This window comes from Mytilus edulis, chromosome 8 (assembly GCF_963676685.1).
Source record: "Mytilus edulis chromosome 8, xbMytEdul2.2, whole genome shotgun sequence".
In the NCBI taxonomy this organism is placed as follows: domain Eukaryota; kingdom Metazoa; phylum Mollusca; class Bivalvia; order Mytilida; family Mytilidae; genus Mytilus; species Mytilus edulis.
In genome coordinates, this window is record NC_092351.1 from 43,374,448 (window position 1) to 43,397,625 (window position 23,178).

Here is a 23,178-nt window from a genome sequence, read left to right on the forward strand (position 1 = left end):
TTATGCCCCACCTACGATAGTAGAGGGGCATTATGTTTTCTGGTCTGTGGCTCTGTTCGTTCGTTCGTTCGTCCGTCCGTCCGTCGTACCGTTCGTTCGTTCGTCCCGCTTCAGGTTTAAGTTTTTGGTCAAGGTAGTTTTTGATGAAATTGAAGTCCAATCAACTTGAAACTTAGTACACATGTTTCCTATAGTATAATATTTCTAATTTTAATGCCAAATTAGATATTTACCCAATTTCAAAGTCCATAAAACATGGAAAATGATAGTGCGAGTGGGGCATCCGTGTACTTTGGACACATTCTTGTTCTTATTGTTACATATATCTGTGTAATCGTAAATAGTGCATTTTATGCCTTTAATTATATGTCTCTGACTGCATGAATGAATGAAATTTGAATACTCAAAATGTTTAAATGATTGTCAAAAACATTTATATCACAATACATATTGTTGCTTTATGTTATTTAAGGTACAGATTGTGTTTTTATTCACTCAATATATTCATGATATTCATGGGACACATACTTTTTTAATGAAAAGAGATCATGGGACATAACTTTTTTTCTGTAACACATCAGCATGGGACAATACTTTTTTCCAAACAGGTTTTGCGATTTGCACCGGTCCCCCCTGCTTGATAAATATTGCACCGTCCCTAAGACAGTACAAGTCTTGGATTTTCTCGCTGTATTGAAGACCTATTGGTGGCCTTCGGTTGTTTTCTGCTCTTTTGTCGGGTTAATGTCTCTTTGACACATTCCCCCTTTCCATTCTCAATTTTACTGCTCTGGTTGGTCGTCTTTATACGCCCGTTTAATAATTAAGTGAATGATCTATTATTTTAGTTTTAGTTTCGGACCTTGATCTCAAAGGAACTCCGAGTAAAACCCAAAACGGAAAGTCTCCAATCAAATGGCAATTAAAAGGGATCATAAATATTGACACAGATTTGGTCCGAGAACACAATTATTTCGTAGTGCATTTCTTTTAGAACATAAATGAAAATAGAAAAAAATCCCACCTGCGCTTTCTCAAAGAAATTTTTACAGTGTGTTGTACTACTTTTGGGACAAATTATATCAACATTATAGAAAACTTCATCGGCTCTAACTCAAAATATGGACAATTTTATGTTTTAATAGTGCGTCATGAAATCTTTTGACAGCTTTCGAAGTGCTAATTTTTAACCTTTTTCAGCTGGACCAAATCACTACTTTCCTTTAAAATTCTGGACCCAAATTTTTTTACAGTGTAATTTCACCCCCCCCCCCCCCCCTTCTTGCAATTTGAGGCATTAAACATGGAGAAATAAATTTGGAAGGGGTATAAAAGTTAATGGCAAGTAACCTACTACTCAACACTAGGGACTATATATTGAACATATACAGGACGAATAAGCTAGTTCTCGGCTGACTACTACATTTGTTCATAGATAGTTGTTTGAGTGTCGCGTAATACAACCGGATTCCAGTTTACAGGACGAACAAACATGCAATAGGGCGATACTCAGTCTGCAGAATTGATTCGAATTTGTTAATAAAATAAATGCATGCAAGAGCCTGTAATTCAGTGGTTGTCGTTTGTTTATGTGTTACATATTTGATTTTCGTTCATTTTTTTTTACATAAATAAGGCCGTTACTTTTCTCGTTTGAATTGTTTTACATTGTCTTATCGGGGTCTTTTATAGCTGACAATGCGGTATGGGCTTTGCTCATTGTTGGAGGCCGTACGGTGACCTATAGTTGTTAATGTCTGTGTCATTTTGGTCTTTTGTGGATAGTTGTCTCATTGGCAATCATACCACATCTTCTTTTTTTATAGCATTGTAAATATCTTTGAATACAGTGTGCACACATCAAACAGCTGTGCTAATTTATAAACAAATAGAAAATAGATATTTCTGACTTCCAAATTTAAAAGAGCTTGTATGACATGTACCAAGGATTTATTTGTATACGGTCTCACTATACGAATCCTCGTTTACGCATATATAGCATTACCGTTATGTGTACTGAACAGTCATTGAAAGTAGATCTGAATAAAAGCTATAAAAATAACGTAACAATGAAATCTGACTATACTATAAGGTTATAACACATATAATAGTTTCACGGAATGAAACCTACTAATGCTCCAAAAATAGTCATTTGGACATGCTTTGATACTTTATATGCGCTTGAATTTTTACTTGATAACATTTTTGTTCTCTTATGAGATTCCGTATATCATCAAGTTATTGGAATTCCAATGGGGACTAATTAACTGTGCACCACTTATTGCGGACCTGTTTTTGTATTGTTATGAGTTAAAATTTATGACTAAAATTAGCAAAGACAGATCGAAACAACATTTGATACAAAAAATTAACAACACTTTTAGATATTTGGCTCTCAATAATGACGACTTCAGTATGTATACTAAAGAAATCTATCCTGTTGAACTGACTTTAAAAAAGCTAATACTAACAATGACCACTGCCCTTTTCTCGATCTTGATATCTATATCATTAACGGGAAGCTTAATACAAAAATTTATGATAAAAGAGATGATTTTTCATTTTCTATCGTTAATTATCAATTTTTAGATGGTGACGTTCCCTGGTCACCATCTATGGTGTTTATATATCTCAACTTGTACGATTCGCTCGTGTACATGTAACAACGTATTAGATTTTAGCGAGAGAAATTTATGTATTACTGAAAAATTATAACACCAGGGTTTTCGATATCACAAACTAGTGAGAACATTTACTAAATTTTATCATCGGTATTAGGAAATAATTCGTAAAATGATATAACTCAACATGCAGACATCTTATACGTTCAGGTATTTCACGGCATCCAATCTTTTATGGTAATATTCTTTACAAAGCACAAAAATGTCAGTATTCTCCTCAAAAGCTTACAAAACCTTTAAACAGACTTAAGAAGGGATATAGTTACGATACTGTTGTCAGGTCATTAAAGATTGCATATTTTGACTTTAATATTGATTCACTTATAGAGTCTTTGCATCGGAAATAAACACATTTATTTAAAAAGAAACAGTTGTTGGCATGACACGGGTTATGTTCTTCTCATATATTTTATGATTGTATGATACTAAACCTCTGACGGGAGGCATTGTGCCTGATATTCATATGATGAAGACATAATCTTTCAATCAGTTTAATTGATGTCTGGAGCTGGCATGTCACTGAGTTAACTGCTAGTAGTCTGTTGTTATGCCCCACCTAAGATAGTAGAGGGGCATTATATTTTCTGGTCTGTGGGTACGTTCGTCCGTTCGTTCGTCCCGCTTCAGGTTAAAGTTTGTGGTCAAGGTAGTTTTTGATGAAGTAGAAGTCCAATCAACTTGAAACTTAGTACACGTTCCCTATGATATGATCTTTCTAATTTTAATGCCAAATTAGAGTTTTTACCCCAATTTCACGGTCCACTGAACATAGAAAATGATAGTGCGAGTGGGGCATCCGTGCACTTGGGACACATTCTTGTTATTTATGTATTATTGTCATTTTATTTATTTTCTTTTGTTACATCTTCTGACATCGGACTCGGACTTCTCTCATTGCAGTGAACTGAATTTTAATGTGCGCATTGTTAAGCGTTTACTTTTCTACATTGGCTAGAGGTATAGGGGGAGAGTTGAGATCTCATAAATATGTTTAACCCCGTCGCAATTTTGCGCCTGTCCCAAGTCAGGAGCCTCTAGCCTTTGTTAGTCTTGTATGATTTTTAGTTTTAGTTTCTTGTCAGTGAATAATTCTGTGTTTAGTATGACGTCCATCAGCACTGTACTAGTATACATATTTTTTAAGGGGCCAGCTGAAGGACGCCTCCGGGTGCGGAAGTGTCTCGTTACATTGAATACCCATTGGTGGCCTTCTGTATAAAACCCGAAAACAATCTCCGACGCAGAGCTCACATCCGTTCCTTACTTACACTAAATATATTGCCCTTTCGCCCTAATTACATATTCGCCCTAGGTTGTTCGTTCGCCTTTGTGTCTGTTTTATTTGATTTTGCAAATTGAAAGTAGAAAAAGTTATATTTTACTTCAGGGCTTGTATTATTCGTGCCATGGCCCCCTTTTACTACATGGCAAACTGTACTCAAAGATATAAACAATTTCACATTACTACAAATCAAAGATTAAAATCTAAAGATCTATCAGTCGTATAACGTAACGGTACACACAGACACAGGCACTTGTTTTCTATCCATGGCAAGATCTACTATCCCTATATATTACGAGAAGGTGGCTAACATTGTAATAGCTACTTCCACTTCCAAACTTCGTAATATATAGGGATAGTAGATCTTGCCATGGATAGAAAACATTACCTTGTGTAATGGTACCCAAATTTGCACCGAGTACCTAAATTGCACCTTTTTAGCAAAAATAGCAGCGAAAAATCTTGCAAGATTTCCTAGAGATTAAACAATTTGTATGTTCATGATTTGATACTATGTACATCTTTCAACATAGGAAAAATATTTAGATATATACTAAACGTTCACAGTATTTATCAACAGATTGGAAATTAGCAAAACCTAGATGTAAGACTTCTTTTCGATTAAGACATTTCTCACAACGTATTATTAATGATTGGAATAACCTACCAGTTGAAGTTATTTCATCAAAAACTGTGGAAGCTTTTAAAACTAGTATAGACCGTCATTGGGAGTCAGTCATGTATCAGTTAAGTAATTGATGAGGACACAAATAGTTTTTTATATTACTTTTTAATTGTGTGAAATATTGCACCAAATCATGCAGGATTGATGATTGTATCAGTTTTGAAAGTGTACCAAAATATGGCGGGCTAAAAAGGATAGGATCCTTCCATATGAGCCCCACAACGATCTTACAGATGAAGTCGATTAATGTGTTTACTGAAAAAGCAAAATGTACGAAAATGTCGCCATGTGACGTCACCAAAACGTCATTTAAACAAAATTAGCAAATACAATATGTTACAAGTATCCATTTCTTAAAAAAATGAAGAGTAAGCATGGACTAATATCCAATTGTTCAAAATATTTGAAGAAATTAAACAAAAGCTCTGTTATTCCAGTTAAGCATGGATGCAATTTGGGTACAGTAACTCCTCATTACAGAATCATTGATGGTTTGGAGGTCAGTTAAAACCAATTTTTCTATGATTCCACATGGATTCAATATTAAATTGGTCAAACCATATGGTAAATAATGATACATCTACAAAATAAACTCAGAATGAAAACTTTTGTCTGAAGAATAAATAAATGTACATGTAGGTTAAAAAAAGTCAAAAGAGGCGCAATTTTGGGTACCCTCACGTTATACACATTATTTTTTTTGTTTATATTAAGGATTTGTATAGAAAGATATCTAACTGTACAAATCCTTGTATACATGTATCATTTTATTTTTAAAAATTCAGCTGTTCTGTATGCATGTAGATGGCCGCCACGGCTAAAAATAGAACATAGGGGTAAAATTCAGTTTTTGGCTTATAACTCAAATATCAAAGCATTTAAAGTAAATCTGACATGAAGTAAAATTGTTTATCAGGTCAAGATCTATCTGCCCTGAAATTTTCAGATGAATCGGACAACCGATTGTTGGGTTGATGCCCCTGAATTGGTAATTTTAAGGAAATTTTGCTGTTTTTGGTTATTATCTTGAATATTATTATAGATAGAGATAGACTGTAAAAAGCAATAAATGTCGGCAAAGTAAGATCTACAAATAATTCAGCATGACGGAAATGGTCAGTTGACCCCTTTAGGAGTTGTTGCCCTTTATAGTCAATTTTTAACCATTTTTCGTAAATCTTAGTAATCTTTTACAAAAATCTTCTCCTCTGAAACTACTGGGCCAAGTTCATTATAGATAGAAATAATTGTAAGCAGCAAGAATGTTCAGTAAAGTAAGATGTACAAACACATCACCATCACCAAAACACAATTTTGTCATGAATCCATCTGCGTCCTTTGTTTAATATTCACATAATAAATTAATAAATAAATAATTATTTTATTATAGTGTCACATATTTGATCAGACAATATATATATACAACAATTCATAATACAAACAGAGATCAAATATCCAGCCTTAGAATAGACTTATGAGACACTTTAAAACACATCAGACAACTGTACATTTATATAAAAAATAAAATGAGCATTTCTTTATAAAAAATTCAAAAATAATTACTGGTTTATCACATTAAGTAAACTGCTTTTAAAATATTTACTAGTAAAAGTATCAATTAATATTAGATAGACTATTTTAATAAAGAGATTACAGATTAAAAACATAAGCAATGTTTAAAAGGTTTTGCCAATAACCGGATACACTTCTTTAATAAAAACTAACAAAAAGAAAAAGAACAAAAAAAAGAAATATTTCTAGGGAGACAAAAATAATTTAAATGTGATGATATAAAATAAATGATCTACCTAAAAATATCCGTACTTAAAAGTAACAATAATAACAATCATAGTAAAAAGACTTTAAAAATATAACTATGAAAAATATATGTTAACATTCAAATAAATTTCTTTCTTCTCTGATAAAAATTGAAAAGTGCGTAATATGATAATGAGGATTGTATTTCTTTACATTTCATAAGACTGATAAATTGACTGTCAATATCAAGAGTATCAAAGTTTTCTATAAAGTTTTTGGCTCGAGAAAATAAATTATATCTTAAGTCATCATACATAGTGCAGTTCATTAAAAAATGTTTCTCGTTTTCTAAGACGTCATCCGGACAGAATTTACAACTTCTTTCATTAACTGGTATTTGCGGTCGTGCGTATCGGCCTGTCTCGATTGACAACGGAAGCGATCCACTTCGGAACAGGGCAACAACTCGTTGGACCGATCTCGGCAACTGAAGTTTCAAATATTTTTCTGTTTCTACTTTTTCTTTGTATTGTCTATATGTACGTAGTTTATTGCTGTTTGGATTATTCTTGTCATTAAAAAGTTCGCTAACAAATTCGTCGTTGTCTACAATAATTACGCGCTCATAAATTGTTCTAATCGCAGTTTTTGTCGTGATGTTGTTATCGTTTACTATGTCCGTAGCATTACACTTTTGTATCATTTTGCTAACTTGGTAGTACCATCCCTTACGCCTATTTGCAATCCATGCTGATATCTTACGGGTAATACGGACATCATCAGATCTAGTAATTCGACACATCAGACGAATACAAGCAATACGCTGTTTGGTAAAACACGAGGACCATCCAATGTCACCTCTTACGGCGGTGTTTGATGTATATTTACCAGCTGACAAGAATAACTTAGATGCTTTATTCTGAATCGAATTAATCACTGAAAATGTTTTAGTTCCCCAAATGGCTGCTCCGTAGAATAAAACGGGTTCTACCATAGTGGAATATAATTTTGTGTACACACTGTGAGTCATTCCACCAGCACTAATGAACTTTCCATATAGCGCGCCTAGTGCCCTGCTAGCTGACTTCGAAAGTTCCTTAACTGCTTTGTCCATAGTCAAATGCTCGTCGAACCATATGCCCAAGTATTTGTATGAAGAAGTGTACTCAATATCCAAGTCGGAACATTTGAATGGGAAGTCCGATCGACTGACAGGTTTATTCCTGAAATGGATAACGTTGCTTTTGATTGGATTTATATCAATTTTTCATTCACGGCATCACTCCGAAACAGTATCTAACATCTTCTGGAGACTTTCCTCGTCCGGAGCAATCAGTGCGATGTCATCTGCATATAAAAGTATACTCAGCATAGTATCATCGATGCGAACACCACAATCTAGATTATTGATACGTTCAGTAAGGTCGTTGATGTAGGCGGCAAATAATGTGGGAGACAATAAACAGCCTTGCTTAACTCCGCAGTCCACATTAAACCATGGTGTATGTCTGTCATTGACACGAACTGTACATCTAACATTCTCATATAAGGACTGTAAAGCAGACAGAAATTTGCCACTTATTCCAAATTTTCGAAGTTTAAACCACAACAAATTTCTTGGTACAGAGTCAAAAGCTTTCCGCATATCAATAAAACTAACAAAAGTTGAATGTTTTGAAATTTTCCTATTTGAAATAACGCTAAATAAACTCCAAATATGCTCTTCACAACTACGTTTGCTGCGGAATCCATTCTGCTCCTCACAAAGGATATTGTTTTCTTCAAAAAAACCTTCAGGCGGTTGTTTAGTACACTGCAATATATCTTACTGGGTACGGACACAAGCGTTATTCCCCGATAATTTGATGGTAGTCGGTTGTCTTGTGTTCCTGGTTTGAGTATTGGATTAACTATCCCTTGGGTCCATTGCTCAGGTACTTTACCCAGTTCAAAGCAGCCGTTACAGATAACATATAACAGTTCAATTCCGATTTCATTTTTGAGCATTTCCGCTGGTATTTCATCGCATCCAGCCGCTTTCCGAAGTTTAGCTTGCTCTACAGCAATAACGATTTCTTCCCGTGTAAAAGCACAGTTTAGGTCCATTTGGTCATTTTCCGCAGAATACTCAGGTGTAGTGGCGTTCAAATTATAAGAAAATAATGTCTCAAAATCTGACTCCCATTTATTCAGCACAATTTTTTCATCAGTGTTTATGTTTCCATCCGAGTCAACTACTTCCCACGGGATTTGATTTTTCCTTTCATTTGCAATGCCAAGTTTTCCAATGCTTTTCCAAAATTCACGTTTGTTTGTCGATTTAAGTTTTTCATGTAGTTCATTTTCCCTCTGAATTTGGTATTTTCAGTACAATAATTTTCTTTTAAAAGTTTCTTTTTGTGCGGTGGGCCCTTAAATTTCAACCATTTCTTTTCGCACTCGCATGATAAGTTCCATTGCGTTTGAAATGTTTGGTTCCAGTACGGCTTGTAAAAGGACTTCGAACTTTTGTTTTAATGTTTTTGTTGAAGAAGCGGTAGTTTTGTCTCCATTTCGTTCATTATCAATTTATGAAATTCGTCATATGCGTTTTGTACATTTTGATCTAAATATACGGAGTGTTCAATTTTCTCAATAGACCAAGGTGAGCGACACAGGCTCTTTAAAGCCTCTAGTTATATATTGCCAAAATGATTTTGGTTTTCCCTCAAGTTGATGATTGATGATTTCTTCCATATAATACTTTAGGCTTTCCTAATTTCTCTTTTTGTATTTCTCTTTGAGGGTCTGATTCTCAATATATTAAGCTTTATTAAATGCTCATCTTTGGTTTTGTTTTGCATAAACTATCAATTTCTTTATTTGCCCAAGGATATGTATATTTAGATTTTGTCATTTTACCTATATTTTCATGGAAATATTTTATTATTCCATCTTTAAACTTAATCCACCACTGATCTATAGTAAGTTCTAATGTGGTCTGGCTTAGCAGATCATATGTAAATGATTTGGTAATGTTTTTATTTTTTTCTAAATCTAATTGTATGGGGGCAATGCGTAGCTCTTTCTTATTTGTAGGCTTACAAATGGTATCTACCAAAACAATGTTGTGATCCGATATGCCGGGTATTGATTTTATTTTAGCTATGAGAGTTGGTTGGTTGGTACAAAATATGTCTAAAAGAGGGACGAAAGATACCAGAGGGACAGTCAAACTCATAAATCGAAAATAAACTGACAACATCATGGCTAAATATGAAAAAGACAAAGAATAGAACACATGACACAACATAGAAAACTAAAGAATAAGCAACACGAACCCCCCCCCCTCCCCCCCCCCCCCAAAAAAAAAAATAGGGGTGAACTCAGGAACTCGGAAGGGTAAGCAGATCCTGCTCCACATGTGGCATCCGTCGTGTTGCTTATGTAATAACAAATCCGGTAAATAGTCTAATCCGGTAGGTCACAGTCGTGAAAGGGTAGGGGATTGTAGTTACGACGTAAGGAACATATCCGATATTATTCCATAACGGTCAACCAACTCGTGATGGCGTCCGTAAAATTTACGAAGGGATTATAATAGCTTCCTTGTGAGCAGCAACCCTCTATCAAGAAAATCATGATAGGAAATGCAAGCACGGGAATATCGTATCAATTGGGAGATATATACCCCGTATGCAGGTGCTGCTGGAATGTTGCTGCTTAGAAATGGAAAGTTCACAATTGGGAAGCTGAAATCATCTCTTTTATCGTAAAGTTTTGTTTTCAATCGACCTCAAAAGTCAGATATGAGACCGACTTAACTGTATCTTTAGTATCTTTTATAAAATGGAAAAAGGAAATGGGGAATGTGTCAAAGCGACAACATCCCGACCACAGAGCAGACAACAGCCGAACGCCACCAATGGGTCTCTGTAGTTCGATAGGATAGATGCGTTCCACATAGTCACCAAATCTTGAATTATTTAGTGAAAGAACATCATCTTTTTAGCGGAAAGTAGAGTTAAAGGATATCGTTAACTTCTTATCTTTCTTTCTAAGAAGTTCCTGTATGAAGTCAGCCTCATAATGATAAAGAAACAAGTCTGCAAGAAGAGCCTAAAATATTATCTTTCCTGGTAGGAAAATTTGTGACCCTAAACTTAGCACACAGGAAAAAGGCATCACTCGACTAAGATAATTTTTGTTTTAAAGTAAAGTAGATTTATATTTTTAAACTTTATAATATTGTGTGTTTTTATGACAACTAAAAATTATCGCAAAACTTTATTTCCTTTTTAGTCTTTCACTTCATGCTAAATATCATCATGAGTATTGTATTTTTTTCGTTGATTTTGTAATTTTCTAGAACTCGCGATACCTCTTGTAGATTGGTGGTTGTTGTAGTTGATGATTTTGGTGGCTAGTGTTTCTACAATACTTCTGGAATTTCAATAGACTCGGTGTTTGATCCATCACTGTCTGTTTCACTTTCAGATGAGCTTTTGTTTTCGTTAGACATTGTATTCTTTCTTTTTTGTTTGAACACCAAAGCATGGACAATCTGCCTGCTCTGCTTGTGACATGGACACTTGCACTCCTTGCAGACCAAATCATTTTGACAATCTCAAACGTTGATGCCATTTTGTAAACATTTATTTCATACAAGATTGTGATTTGATGATGGCTTTTGGTCTTTATGTTAGACCACGGCTCTTTATTTGCCTCTTTCAAATTGATAGATTGCGGTCCCCCATTTGGCAGTAAGTTAGTTTTTATTTTTCCGAAATGATCATAGAATGTCGAAGACAGCACTAGTGGTCTATTTAAACAATTCAAGCTATGCAGTGTTTTCCCTCGTTTGTAGTATCATCTAAATAAATTTCAATGCCGATAGTAGTTTTTTTTTAATGTTTTTTACTTTAACGTATCTGAGCTTTTGAATAGTTTCAGTCAAAAGCTGTCCAAATATACATAACAGTATTACGTCCAAATGTCCATTAACCTTAAAGTCGCTTTCGGTGTTTTAAGTAGGGCGAAAGTGCGAGCGATGTAGTCAATGTATTCTGTATTGAAATTTTACATTCGACCTGCCTTTTCACAGCCCTAATCATATAACTTGCACAAATATATGCATAATTGTGAAATGGTTTATAACTGTTGTCTCTGCATTTCTAGTGTACAATATCCCATGATCTCGAAATATATCTTGTCACATCTTCGTAATTAAAGACGAGAAGACAGACTTGTTTAGTGCCAAACTGAAGTCAGTTTCGATACGCTGAACAAGGTGCGGACTGTTCGTAAAAGTACTTCGCCATTCAGTATTTACACCTAACGATGAAAATTAGGTACTGATAAAAGTATTCTGCTAGTAGACATGTTCACCATACGCCGATACCGAAACTAAAATAAGTAGTGAGATGAATGGAAATGTTTATAATGATAATTAACTCAACCCTTTTACTTTATTATATTGCTTGAAATTTGAATACACAAGACGGAGTATTGCTTCAATTCATCACGACAAAAAAAACCACAGAAAATTATAGATTGAGGAGCAAGATTTGTTTTATTAAAAGACATTTACCTATAATTTATTTACTTGTGATGGCAGTTCCTCTCTTGGCATTTCCAGTAAATGCTCGTTATCTGCCAGTTCTATCTTTTTCTGTGATAGTCCATCTTTAAGCTTTCTAGAAAGGAGTAGGTCCAGTAAGACCCCTTTTTGGTCCCAAAATATAGCAGTTTTACAAAAGAATGTAAACTTTTAGTTATTTATTGGACAGTAGAATGCTTCTGCTACATAAATATGGACTGTTTTTGACAATACAATGCACATATATCGGGTACTAGCACCATTAAATCATGCTAAATTACTGAAATCTTCACAGTTCTAGCATTTTTGTTAAATTTTAGACGGTTTTCGTGTAAAACGAAAGTGGCCGCATTCGTGTTCATCCTTAATATTGAAACGTAAGTTGTATTTTATGATAATACATAACATATATAAAGGTTGGGGATGAACACGGATGCGGCCACTTTCATTTTTGACAAAAACTATCAGAAAAGTGACATTTTGTGGCATATTTGATAGATTTTTCATATTTGAGCTTGAATCGGATCGTTATTAATGACTAAATCAGTTAAAATCTTTCACATAAACTAATTGATTCAAATGAAATAGACACTTCACCTCCGGATGCGGGAATTTCTCGCTACATTGAAGACCTGTTGGTGACCCTCTGCTGTTGTTTTTTATTTGGTCGGGTTGTTGTCTCTTTGACACATTCCCCATTTCCATTCTCAATTTTACTTAAGTGTTTAAAAAGTGGTCAAAATCTTTCGTCATATGAACCTGAAATTTGAGGCCAAAATCGGTCCTTACCAGACCTACTTCTAGCGCTGACGATTCAGGTTCAACTTTTCAAGTTACTTTTCATTTATGGCGACATATTTTAATTCCCTGAAGGCATTTTCAATTTGTCCCTTTTATCCTAATGTTGATGGCGTAGCGCACGATGTTCCTTAAACACGACGTTACATCAAAATTGAGAAATTAGACCTGTCAACAGCTTCACTTCTCATCGAGTACTTTCAAGGATGGTTTAACATGTTTTACTGACGACAGATTAATTAGAACTTTCTAATGTGTCTCATGTTTATATATCTTAAATGATACTTGTCCCAATATACGGGAACCAAAACCTTACTTCACATCGTATTGTACATTTATTTTAATTTGATTTAATCCCAATAGCATATGCAAGCTTTAAATATTTACGACGATGTTTTTCTTTCTCCCTTTGTTTCTATAAAATAATGAAGGAAAATAAAAAAACAATATCATGATTAATCGAATTGACTAATTTTAAATTGCACAACGTCCACACATATGTTACTTTTTTAGTTAGTTTTTTTGTTGAATTCCTGTTACACATCTCTATCGCTCATACATGTAGCTTTCACTATAAATAAATGTGTTTTATTGAGAAAAAAATTTGAAGTATAATTTTCTGAAATTCTGGACACTAAGTCTTACATTCAAACAGCACCATATATTAATATCTTTGATATTGCACGGTCCCTAAATTCTTTGTTTTAAAAGACGTTTATGGTCCATACAATGATGTATTTTTAGGTTCTGAAGCACAGAAAGTGCACCACTTTTAAACCCATGGCATCGGGATAATCCAAAATTCAGACCGAACTCGAACATAACTGCGTAGTCAAACATCCGACACATTAAATGAAACTATCACGGTTTAAATTTAGTGCTTCTGATTTCTGCTGGTGTTACAGGGTTCTGAAGGGCACGGAGCGTCCCACTTTTCATTCACTAGATATCGAATTTATAATCCCAATCCAATCGAACGTGGCTGGTTATTTATACATCCAACACCGTTTGTAAAGGCAACGATCTTAATTTATAGCGTTAAAAATGGTTTTCCTGATTAAACTCATCCCGAACACTTGAATCTGACTATTATGACACGTTATGAATTTAATGACCAAAATGGTCATCGTTCACTGCAGGACGACTACGAATCTGATAACACCCTTGGGGATTAATAGTCCACCAGCAGTGATCAGAAGTGGTACCAATCCAAAACCGTAACGCTTTCTAATGTTAGACAGTGCGAAGCGCTATCACAGATATACAGTCATCAGAAAGCTAAAATGTAAAAATTTGAAAGCCAGGGATGTATAAATACGAAGAAACGTTATGAACCATTTGACCAGAAAAAGACATAAATGATTCCCCCTATGGAGGAGTCACAAATTGATTCCACAATCGTAACAAGAGTCATAACACACCAGAAAAAGACATAAATGATGCCCCCTATGGAGGAGTCACAAATCTGAAGTTGATTCCACAATCGTAACAAGAGTCAAAACCCTGTAACACGCGACGAGGAAATGTAACACGCGACAGAGGAAAATTTTATCTTTAAGTATAGTTTCTATGTAACAAGTCCTCTGTCGCAAGTTACATTTCCTCGTCGAAACTATACTTTAAGATAAAGTTTTCCTCTGTCGCGTGTTACATTTCCTCGTCGGCTAAGTGATTTCTGATTTTTGTCACTTTTATCCTGCAATTAGCCAACTATTGTACAGGAAGCGCTGATATGAATATTTCTGTTTCCTAACCAGTTCATTTTGGGGTCCTCTTCGCGGTCCGCGTTTCAACTATGTCGATTTCTTTGAGAAACTAGAGACAATAATTTCGATTTAATTACTAAAATTACAAGTGTTGGGAGAAATTTCAGGATAAAAACTATATATATGTACATTGTCGGAAAATATAAAATGTATTAATTTGTACTCGCTACGTAACATGAGAAAAGCTAGACAGATCCTCTCTTTTCGTCCTGTTTCTAAAGCTCATACAAATAAAATATATATTGTATATTTAACAAGAGTGTCGGGTGTCTATGTATCACCGTCCCCCTCGTGTATACGGTGAATTGACGACAAAATTAAAATCCAACAGTACTTGAACTGAACCAATTGAAAACCTCAATAGCAAACCAGATGGCGATATATGGATAAAAAACTATGACCATCAACAAGTCTACTTTGCTGATGGCGCAGTATCACCGAACGATAAATGAAATATGAGCAGTCCTTTGGATAATGAGGTGCGTAATAACCTGACACAAATTGTCACAAAACTAGCTGATGTTATGCTTTCAACTAATCAGCATAACCGTGGATTGGCCGATCAATATAACCTCGGTTCTTCTGATCTGATAATCATGGAAGATCACCAGTTCAATGGAAAATCACCTGATCAATATCACGTGAAAGATCTCCTGAACAATACAATCGTGGTAGATCGCCAGATAAAAATACATCCAAGTTTAATGCCTATCGATCAGCAACACCCCCAATAAGCTAGAGATCAAATAGTCCCTAAGGACAACGGTTAGCATCTCCACGGACTCCTGCACAAATCCCGGTTATTTCAGACAACGGTCACCTAAACCAGGAATTGGAGCAAATCAAAGTGCAACCACAACAATGGAGTTTTTAAACAGCAAAGGGTCGGGCCAGTATGACAATGCATGATTCCAAAGTTTATTGGCAATGAAACATCACTTCTTCCAATATCTATAAACATACAATGGGATGTGTATAAAGAGCCATTAACAGACGACGTTATACTTAGGCTAGATATTTTGGACATACTGGGAACAGTGATAAACCTGAGTACTCCCACAATTACCATCAATAATAAAGTGATAAATGCGGCAATTGTTAACAGCGGAAACAAGATTTCAACTCAGCAAATTTGCATAAAAACAAACCATCACAGTTCCGCCAAACTCAAAAATGACTGTTATCATTAAAACTAATAAAAGTGCTGACCAGGAGTGCATTTTAGGACCATGCTCGTGAATAGTTGCGAATTGGTTTCGCAATAGTTAGAAAAGGAAATAGCTGCTCCTCAACCTTGTAAAAAGATGGCAATCGTCTTATCCGCCTGAAGAAAGTTACACCTATTGATTACATGGAATAATTTGACGATGTAGTGGGTACCGCAGCTGAAAACGCAATAAGTAACTTAAGACGTGGCATTGAAGAGACACGAGACAGGGTGCCCTCGGCACTGCCTCAAAGTTCAGATGAGTTAGTTACTATTCCACCACATTTAACCCACCTATATTAACGTTTAATCGACTCGTTTTAACCTATTTCATTGCAACCATTAAAACTGAAAGCGTTTAAAGAACAATTACAATAACATGTAATAAAATTAACGGTATCAATTTTCTTGCACCAGATGCGCATTTCGACAATACATGTCTCTTCAGTGATGCTCGTGGCCAAAATATTTGAAATCCAAAGCTTATATAAAAGATGAAGAGCTATAATCCAAAAGGTCCAAAAAGTATAGCCAAATCCGTGAAAGGAATCAGAGCTTTGCATGAGGGAGATACATTCCTTAATTTATAATAGTTTCTATCATTTTGTAACAGCAAATTTTAATAACACAAAAAAAAAAAATCCGTATTTTCATGCCAGTACCGAAGTACTGGCTACTGGGCTGGTGATACCCTCGGGGACTAATAGTCCACCAGCAGAGGCATCGACCCAGTGATAGTAATAAAATTAACGGTATCAATTTTCTTGCACCAGATGCGCATTTCGACAATACATGTCTCTTCAGTGATGCTCGTGGCCAAAATATTTGAAATCCAAAGCTTATATAAAAGATGAAGAGCTATAATCCAAAAGGTCCAAAAAGTATAGCCAAATCCGTGAAAGGAATCAGAGCTTTGCATGAGGGAGATACATTCCTTAATTTATGTAACATATTGATTAACATTTTGAATTTCATTATTTGTTTTTGTATATGCAGCCATATTTGCAAATGTATGTGTTATAGAAATAACCATATTTTTGTTTATATTTTAAAATTAATTGATAACAAATTCAAGAACATGAAGTCCATTTTTAAAGAATCATTATTTTAATTTCCGAAATTATATATAATATCTTTAGGACAATTTTGATATTTATACCGTTTTTGAAAATGAAAATGGCAGCCATATTGGATTTTTCAGAGTGGGTCCATAGCTAAAATCAAAGGGTATAACCAAGAACTACTATGCAAAGTTTCATGATTTTCTCATCAAGTGAGCAATTCTGCTCTATATCTGCACCAATCGGCCGGACTATCAAGTTGTTTGAATGTTCTCCAATTCTGCCCCTGAGTATGAACCTTTTGTGTAAATTCTCTGGGTATGTTTTTTTTTATCGGAAGGCGTCCTTCTGAATTATTTTAAACAAGTTCCCGACAGCTGTATTGTTATCGCGTGTGACATCTTGACGTTGATGATCAACTGTGTTAGGCTTTCATTGACATAACGGTTTATATCACCCAAAAGAATACCCGAGTGGAACTAAATACACAAATGAGTTTAATATTAATTCCTCTTTACCAGGATGGTGTAAACCATTGATAGTGGGAACATGGAATATTCTGCATCTGCTAAAATTTGATATCCGACAATATTTTCCCGATATCATTGAGGTCAGCAGATGTTTCTTCCTCGTTTATTGTGTTTTCTAAAAATTAATCAATGATATTGGTGTTGATCATGTCGTTTAGCCTTTCTAAGTTGTTCTGAACAGTTTTAGTGAAACAGTGTCCAGAAAATACATTACAGAAAGATGTTTAAATGTCCATTAACTTGATAGGTGAAAAATCACATGCGTTTTTGAAGTAGGGCGAAATTTCGAACGATGAAATCAGTTTTCTGAGTCAGATATTTTACTTTTGACTTGCCTTTGCGCAGCCTTACACGTTACTAACATACAGTACTTGCATTGTGGAATCATGCAAACACCATCAATGTCCTCAGCCTAGGCCATCCGTCATCATGTGTTTCGACCCATAGCTCGGTACACTCTCAGGATTGGGGTTCACAGTGGTAATCAATCACTGCGCATTGGTGGTAGGTTTCCAGCTACTACTACTTTATCATGTGGCTGGTACACCAACGCATAATTATAAAAATGGTCTATAACTGCTGTCTGCATTGCCTATGTACAAAAGACTCTCGAAACATATCTTGTCATATCTTTGATTTTGAAAGACTAAAAGGTAGACATGTATTAGTGACCAATCAGTGTCAATCCGCTAATTCCAAAGCGGTCGTTAAAGTACTGCATTAGTCTTTATTTAACCTTGTGAAGAAAATTAGTTGAAGAAGGTTTTGTATTATCGGAGGTTATCAGTTCTGAGGACAAGACGGATCTCCTTGTACATCACTTTAACAAACTCATAAATAAAACAGCACACTCTTCGTTGGACTGCCAGATTTCTCCACTACTGTTCCTAATGCATCAAAATACAATACACAGTTACCTGCTTCGATGTTATGGTCGAGTATTTTTACTTCTGTTGGACTGCCAGATTTCTCCACTACTGTTCCTGTTGCATCAAAATACAACACACAGTTACCTGCTTTGATGTTATGGTCGAGTATTTTTACTTCTGTTGGACTGCCAGATTTCTCCACTACTGTTACTGTTGCATCAAAATACAATACACAGTTACCTGCTTTGATGTTATGGTCGAGTATTTTTACTTCTGTTGGACTGCCAGATTTCTCCACTACTGTTACTGTTGCATCAAAATACAATACACAATTACCTGCTTTGATGTTATGGTCGAATATCTGTTTATGCATGCATTGCAATCTGAAAAGGGTTACAGATTTCGTAAAATCTCATGATTTTGCACCACAAGCGTAAAAATAATTTTTAATTGATCTCCTTTTTAGATTTCTACTTTACTTTTTTTTCAACGTTTTTGTTAGATTAATTTTTGTTTTGTTTACTTTTTGTTTTAGTAGTTAGTGTTAATGTCGTATGTCTGATGTATGACAACACATCAAAAGTTTAACCAGCTATAAAACAAGGTAAAACCCACCCTTTTCTGATAATGTCTGTACCAAGTCAAACATATTACAGTTGCATGTTTATCTCTCGTTGCTTTGGTTTATAACGTTTAATTTTGTCAGGTTTGATATGGACTTCCCCTTTTTAATTTATCCTCCAATATTGCATAAAGCACTTTTGTAGTTTATCTTTATATTTTCAGTTTCAAAATGTTGTATTTAAGCCATTCATTGGACTTTCAACGCAAATGATAAATGGTACTACTACCCCCCAATGGTGACTGGGGATTATAATGGTCACTAGGGCTTCTTCCTAACAGCAGTAAAACGCTTGCCAAAGGAGGGCGTCTGTTAGACTGTGTGGGATGTATAAAGTTTGCAGCAACATTTGGTCAGAATGGGGACGTTAAATACGATGCATCGTATAAATAAAGTGCCACGCTCTTTGCACGTTCAGAATCGTTGCAACAAGTCTTTGAGAGGTTTGAAGATGGCCTGTTGCAAGGCAAAATTTCTGTTCCTATCCAATATACCCTCATTTTCCAGTGGCAGTCCAAATTTCTCCAACCATCATCCCCAATGGCCTCTATTACAAAACCTGCCTATTGATACAATGTTCTCGTCATGAACATGCATGACATATTTGACATTGGACGTTAAAGTCATATGAAACTAGTGACTGGTGAAAAAAAAATCTAATTCTTGAACCAATGCATGTATACATCATAAACTTTAATAGCCTTTTGTGTACGAATTTATCATTATATCCCCGCTTTAAAAAAAAAAGGGGGGGTATACTGTTTTACCTCTGTCTGTCCTTCCGTCAGTCCGTCATTCAGTCCGTCTGTCCCATGAATATTTTTCGTCGCATTTTTCTCCGGAACTACAATACAAGGATTTCTGAAATTTAGTTTCAGGGTATCTATGATGAGTTTATTTATGGACATCATCACGAGTCGGTTATCTAGTATGGAAAAAAATCTTGTGTCACAGATGACGATGGATATGTTCCACTTTTTGTTTTAACAATCCCGTCCAATTTTTCTTAACCTTTCGAGCGAATTTAGATCAACCCGGTTTATGTTGGTGTTTGAGTTGCTCAGTTTTATTTTTTTTTTGCTGTGTGTCAGTGCCATGAAGTTGTTTCGATCATTTAACTTTTCAGTTTTGGAAAAAGATTTATTAAAATATTTGTATCAATCACAGAATACAATAGCAATTTTAATAAGCAAATTGAAAGCAAATAAAACAAACATAAAATGCAGACAAAGTAGCATTCATACGAATAGCTATTTTATATTTTATCACTAAAAGTAAGTCTAGCATAAAACACAAATAAAAAGGTATGCAACAAAATATATAAGCCAGAGTATACTAGATAAATAATTAATATACAGGTCACTGAGATCTGCAGGAGAAACACCAACACGAACTGTCCTCCAAATTTCCAACCAAACTTTTGAACTAACTAAAAGGCATTTCTTCTCTCGTCTTATTCGTTAGTTCGTTCCAGAGTTTGGCTCCTGTATGTCTGAATGAGTGTATCCCACGGGTAGTTGTCCATACCTGAGAATCTGCCATACTGTTATTTCTGAAAGAGTAACTACAGTTTTTAATAACAAAAAGTTCATGTAAATATAATAGATATAGTTTATTAATAATATTATACACCTCTATTGCTATCATTCTAAATCTTCTGATTTTTAAACTTGGTTATTTTGATATAATTGCATTACATGAATGTTTCATTATAATACGTTATTCTGATTGGCTAACTGCACATCACGCGTTATTCCTTAAGCAATTGCATTACACAATATAACTTATCATTCATGATGACACCGAGGTCCCACACTAAAGTGCACAGGTAAATTAAACTTTGGATGTAAATCCTGTTTTCATAATCCTAGCTAAAAAATGTAATTATAAGTATTGAATGCCTCTTTTTGTAACTTCGTATGGCTGTAAAAGCGTTGACCGTGTGCACATTTTTAGAGGAAGCGCTTCATACAAAATGTACTTCGGTCAACGCTTTTACACCCCAATAAAAATACAAAAAAAGCATTCAATTCTTAAATAATATTACACTTGTTAAGTACTGCAATAATCTTCATAAATATATCTGAAGAAACGTTCCTGTATTTTTCATTTTTCTTGTAAAACAATCACCACAGAAGGGCCATACTACTGGACAATAATTACAATTTTACATAATGATAAATGAATAATATATAGTAAATCTACATAATTTCGTTAAATGTTTACCAATACGTTTAAGTAGATGAAGCTGTCTTGATACATTTTAACAAATGTTAGAAAAATGGGCATCAACATTTAGCTGTTAATCACTTGTCACACGAAGTAATATCACTTCTTTTTCACAATGTATGATATTGCCATCTAGATTAAAAGAAATGTTTTTATTTTCCTTGTTTTTTGCCAAAACCTATTGCCAGATTTTTTTTCTAATATACTTACAACAGTGTCTATATCAAAATGTAAATATAACAAAATAATGTCATCTGCATAATTATGAAATGAGCTGCTTGATACAAAATGAAACATTCATTCAAGTAGATATTAAAAAGTACAGGTCCTATTGTATATCCTTGCGGCACATCTTTATATATATCTTTTCAGGTACTTCTATTTATACCCACTTTTACAAATTGTTTGTTTTTTACTACTTAAATAACTGTATAATAAGCCTTAAGCTGATTCAGATAATCCATATACCCAGGTAGTGGTGCAACAGTACAAAATAAGAACTAACTATAAAAATTAGTTGAAAAAGTATGTTTTAATTTCAAACCATCTCTTTATGTTAAGGTTGAATAAAGGTTCATGAAGTCTTCGTTCATCATTAGATAGTTTTTACAAGGTAAATAATACGAACCACAATAGAAGAAATTATGTATATTGGTATTTTATTTTTCATTTTAACTCATTAAAATTACTTACTTGTTTCTACGAGAGAAATGTTTCAAATCCTATTCATTTTTGTTCCAGGTGACAGCTACATGTATAAACCGAAGCTAATTTTTTAACATCGACGTATAATGTTTTGATACTTATACTGTTAAAAGACTTCTTTAATTTCGACATAACTTTAAAGAAAATCACATCAACAAAAACACACAATAACTGTTATTGTTAGTGTACATGTAAATCGACCTTCGCTTAAACTGCAAGTCAAACCAAAAACATGAAAATTGATAATTGCCATTTCTTCGCTAAAATGTAACTGTGCATTTAAGATCAGTAAAGCCTAGTTAAAAATAATAACATAAGGCTGTTTGGGATGAATAAATACAACATCGGGGTAGAGGAGACGTTATATCCGATATGTAGTATGTAAGGAAACGGTCACGTGTTTCCAATTTTTAACCCGTACAATATTTTTTAATGTGCAGGGAATACCTAGGCCTTTGTTATATATCTCTTTTTTCAACATGCCATCATTTTTTTTTTGTGTATAGCAGTCGAAATGAACAACCCATTGTCTTGGTCTTTTAATCAATAAAACACTAGTCAAGTTCACACAGAGAGAAGAGAGAAAAGCAAACATGTGACCATTGAAAAAAGATGGGATGAATTCATGTGGACTAATACATGGTTCTTCAATTTAAGGAGTGAAATGAGATGTTTTACTCTAAAGTTTGTTTATATTAGTTTGGTTGGAGGCTATAGCTTGCGCACACGAATCGAATGTACCAAATTAAAATCAATTACGAATGAGGTTTAAACCCAAACAAACACAAATCAAATATGTTTATGGTTGTCCTTTTTGCAGAAATCTAATCTAATAGTTAAAATAAAATTGTGAATACAAACAATCAACAGTACGATCTAAGTCGGAAGGGGGGGGGGGGTCGTATAATGAAATGTTTGATACTGTTAAGTTTTAAAACCTCCGTGATTCTATCTTTTGAATTGGATCAAAGAGCGTCATTGTAACACAACTTTACTTTCGGTCGCTCGAAACTTTGATAAAGGAATAGTTATAGATGGCTTATGAGATGTTGGAGATTTTTAAAATGTCAAATTAATTATAATTTTTAAATAGTTTCTAAATAATAAAAATGTTGGGTCTTTGTTCACTGGATTACGTCTCGACGAAAAAAAAATATCTGCTTGATAATTTAGATACATGATTTTTACCTACACGAGTTTTTTTTTTTTTTTTTACTACTAATTAAAAAAAAACATAGTAATTATAAGAGGATAATTGTGTATAACGCTATCAATTTTCCCCCATTCAGTATTTTATTCACGACTGACTTTAAAAAAAGATTGTGTATGATCTGAACATGCATTATTAACAAAATACCATAGTAGCCAGTTTCTTCAAATTTATAATTAGAAAAGGTTTGGCATCGA

The 23,178-nt window shown here is 34.3% G+C and overlaps 1 protein-coding gene across 1 annotated transcript; it reads right to left on the minus strand.

The window, feature by feature from the left end:
* Positions 1-7,685: 7,685 nt before the first annotated feature.
* Positions 7,686-8,051, minus strand: LOC139484105 (uncharacterized). Its single transcript, XM_071267833.1, has one exon. It carries the CDS (start codon positions 8,049-8,051, stop codon positions 7,686-7,688), a length of 366 nt encoding a protein of 121 aa, XP_071123934.1.
* Positions 8,052-23,178: the final 15,127 nt, after the last annotated feature.

What these genes read in the sequence shown, in the direction of transcription:
- LOC139484105 (XM_071267833.1), bottom strand. Translation starts at nt 8,051, where the DNA reads ATGCGGAAAGCTTTTGACTCTGTACCAAGAAATTTGTTGTGGTTTAAA.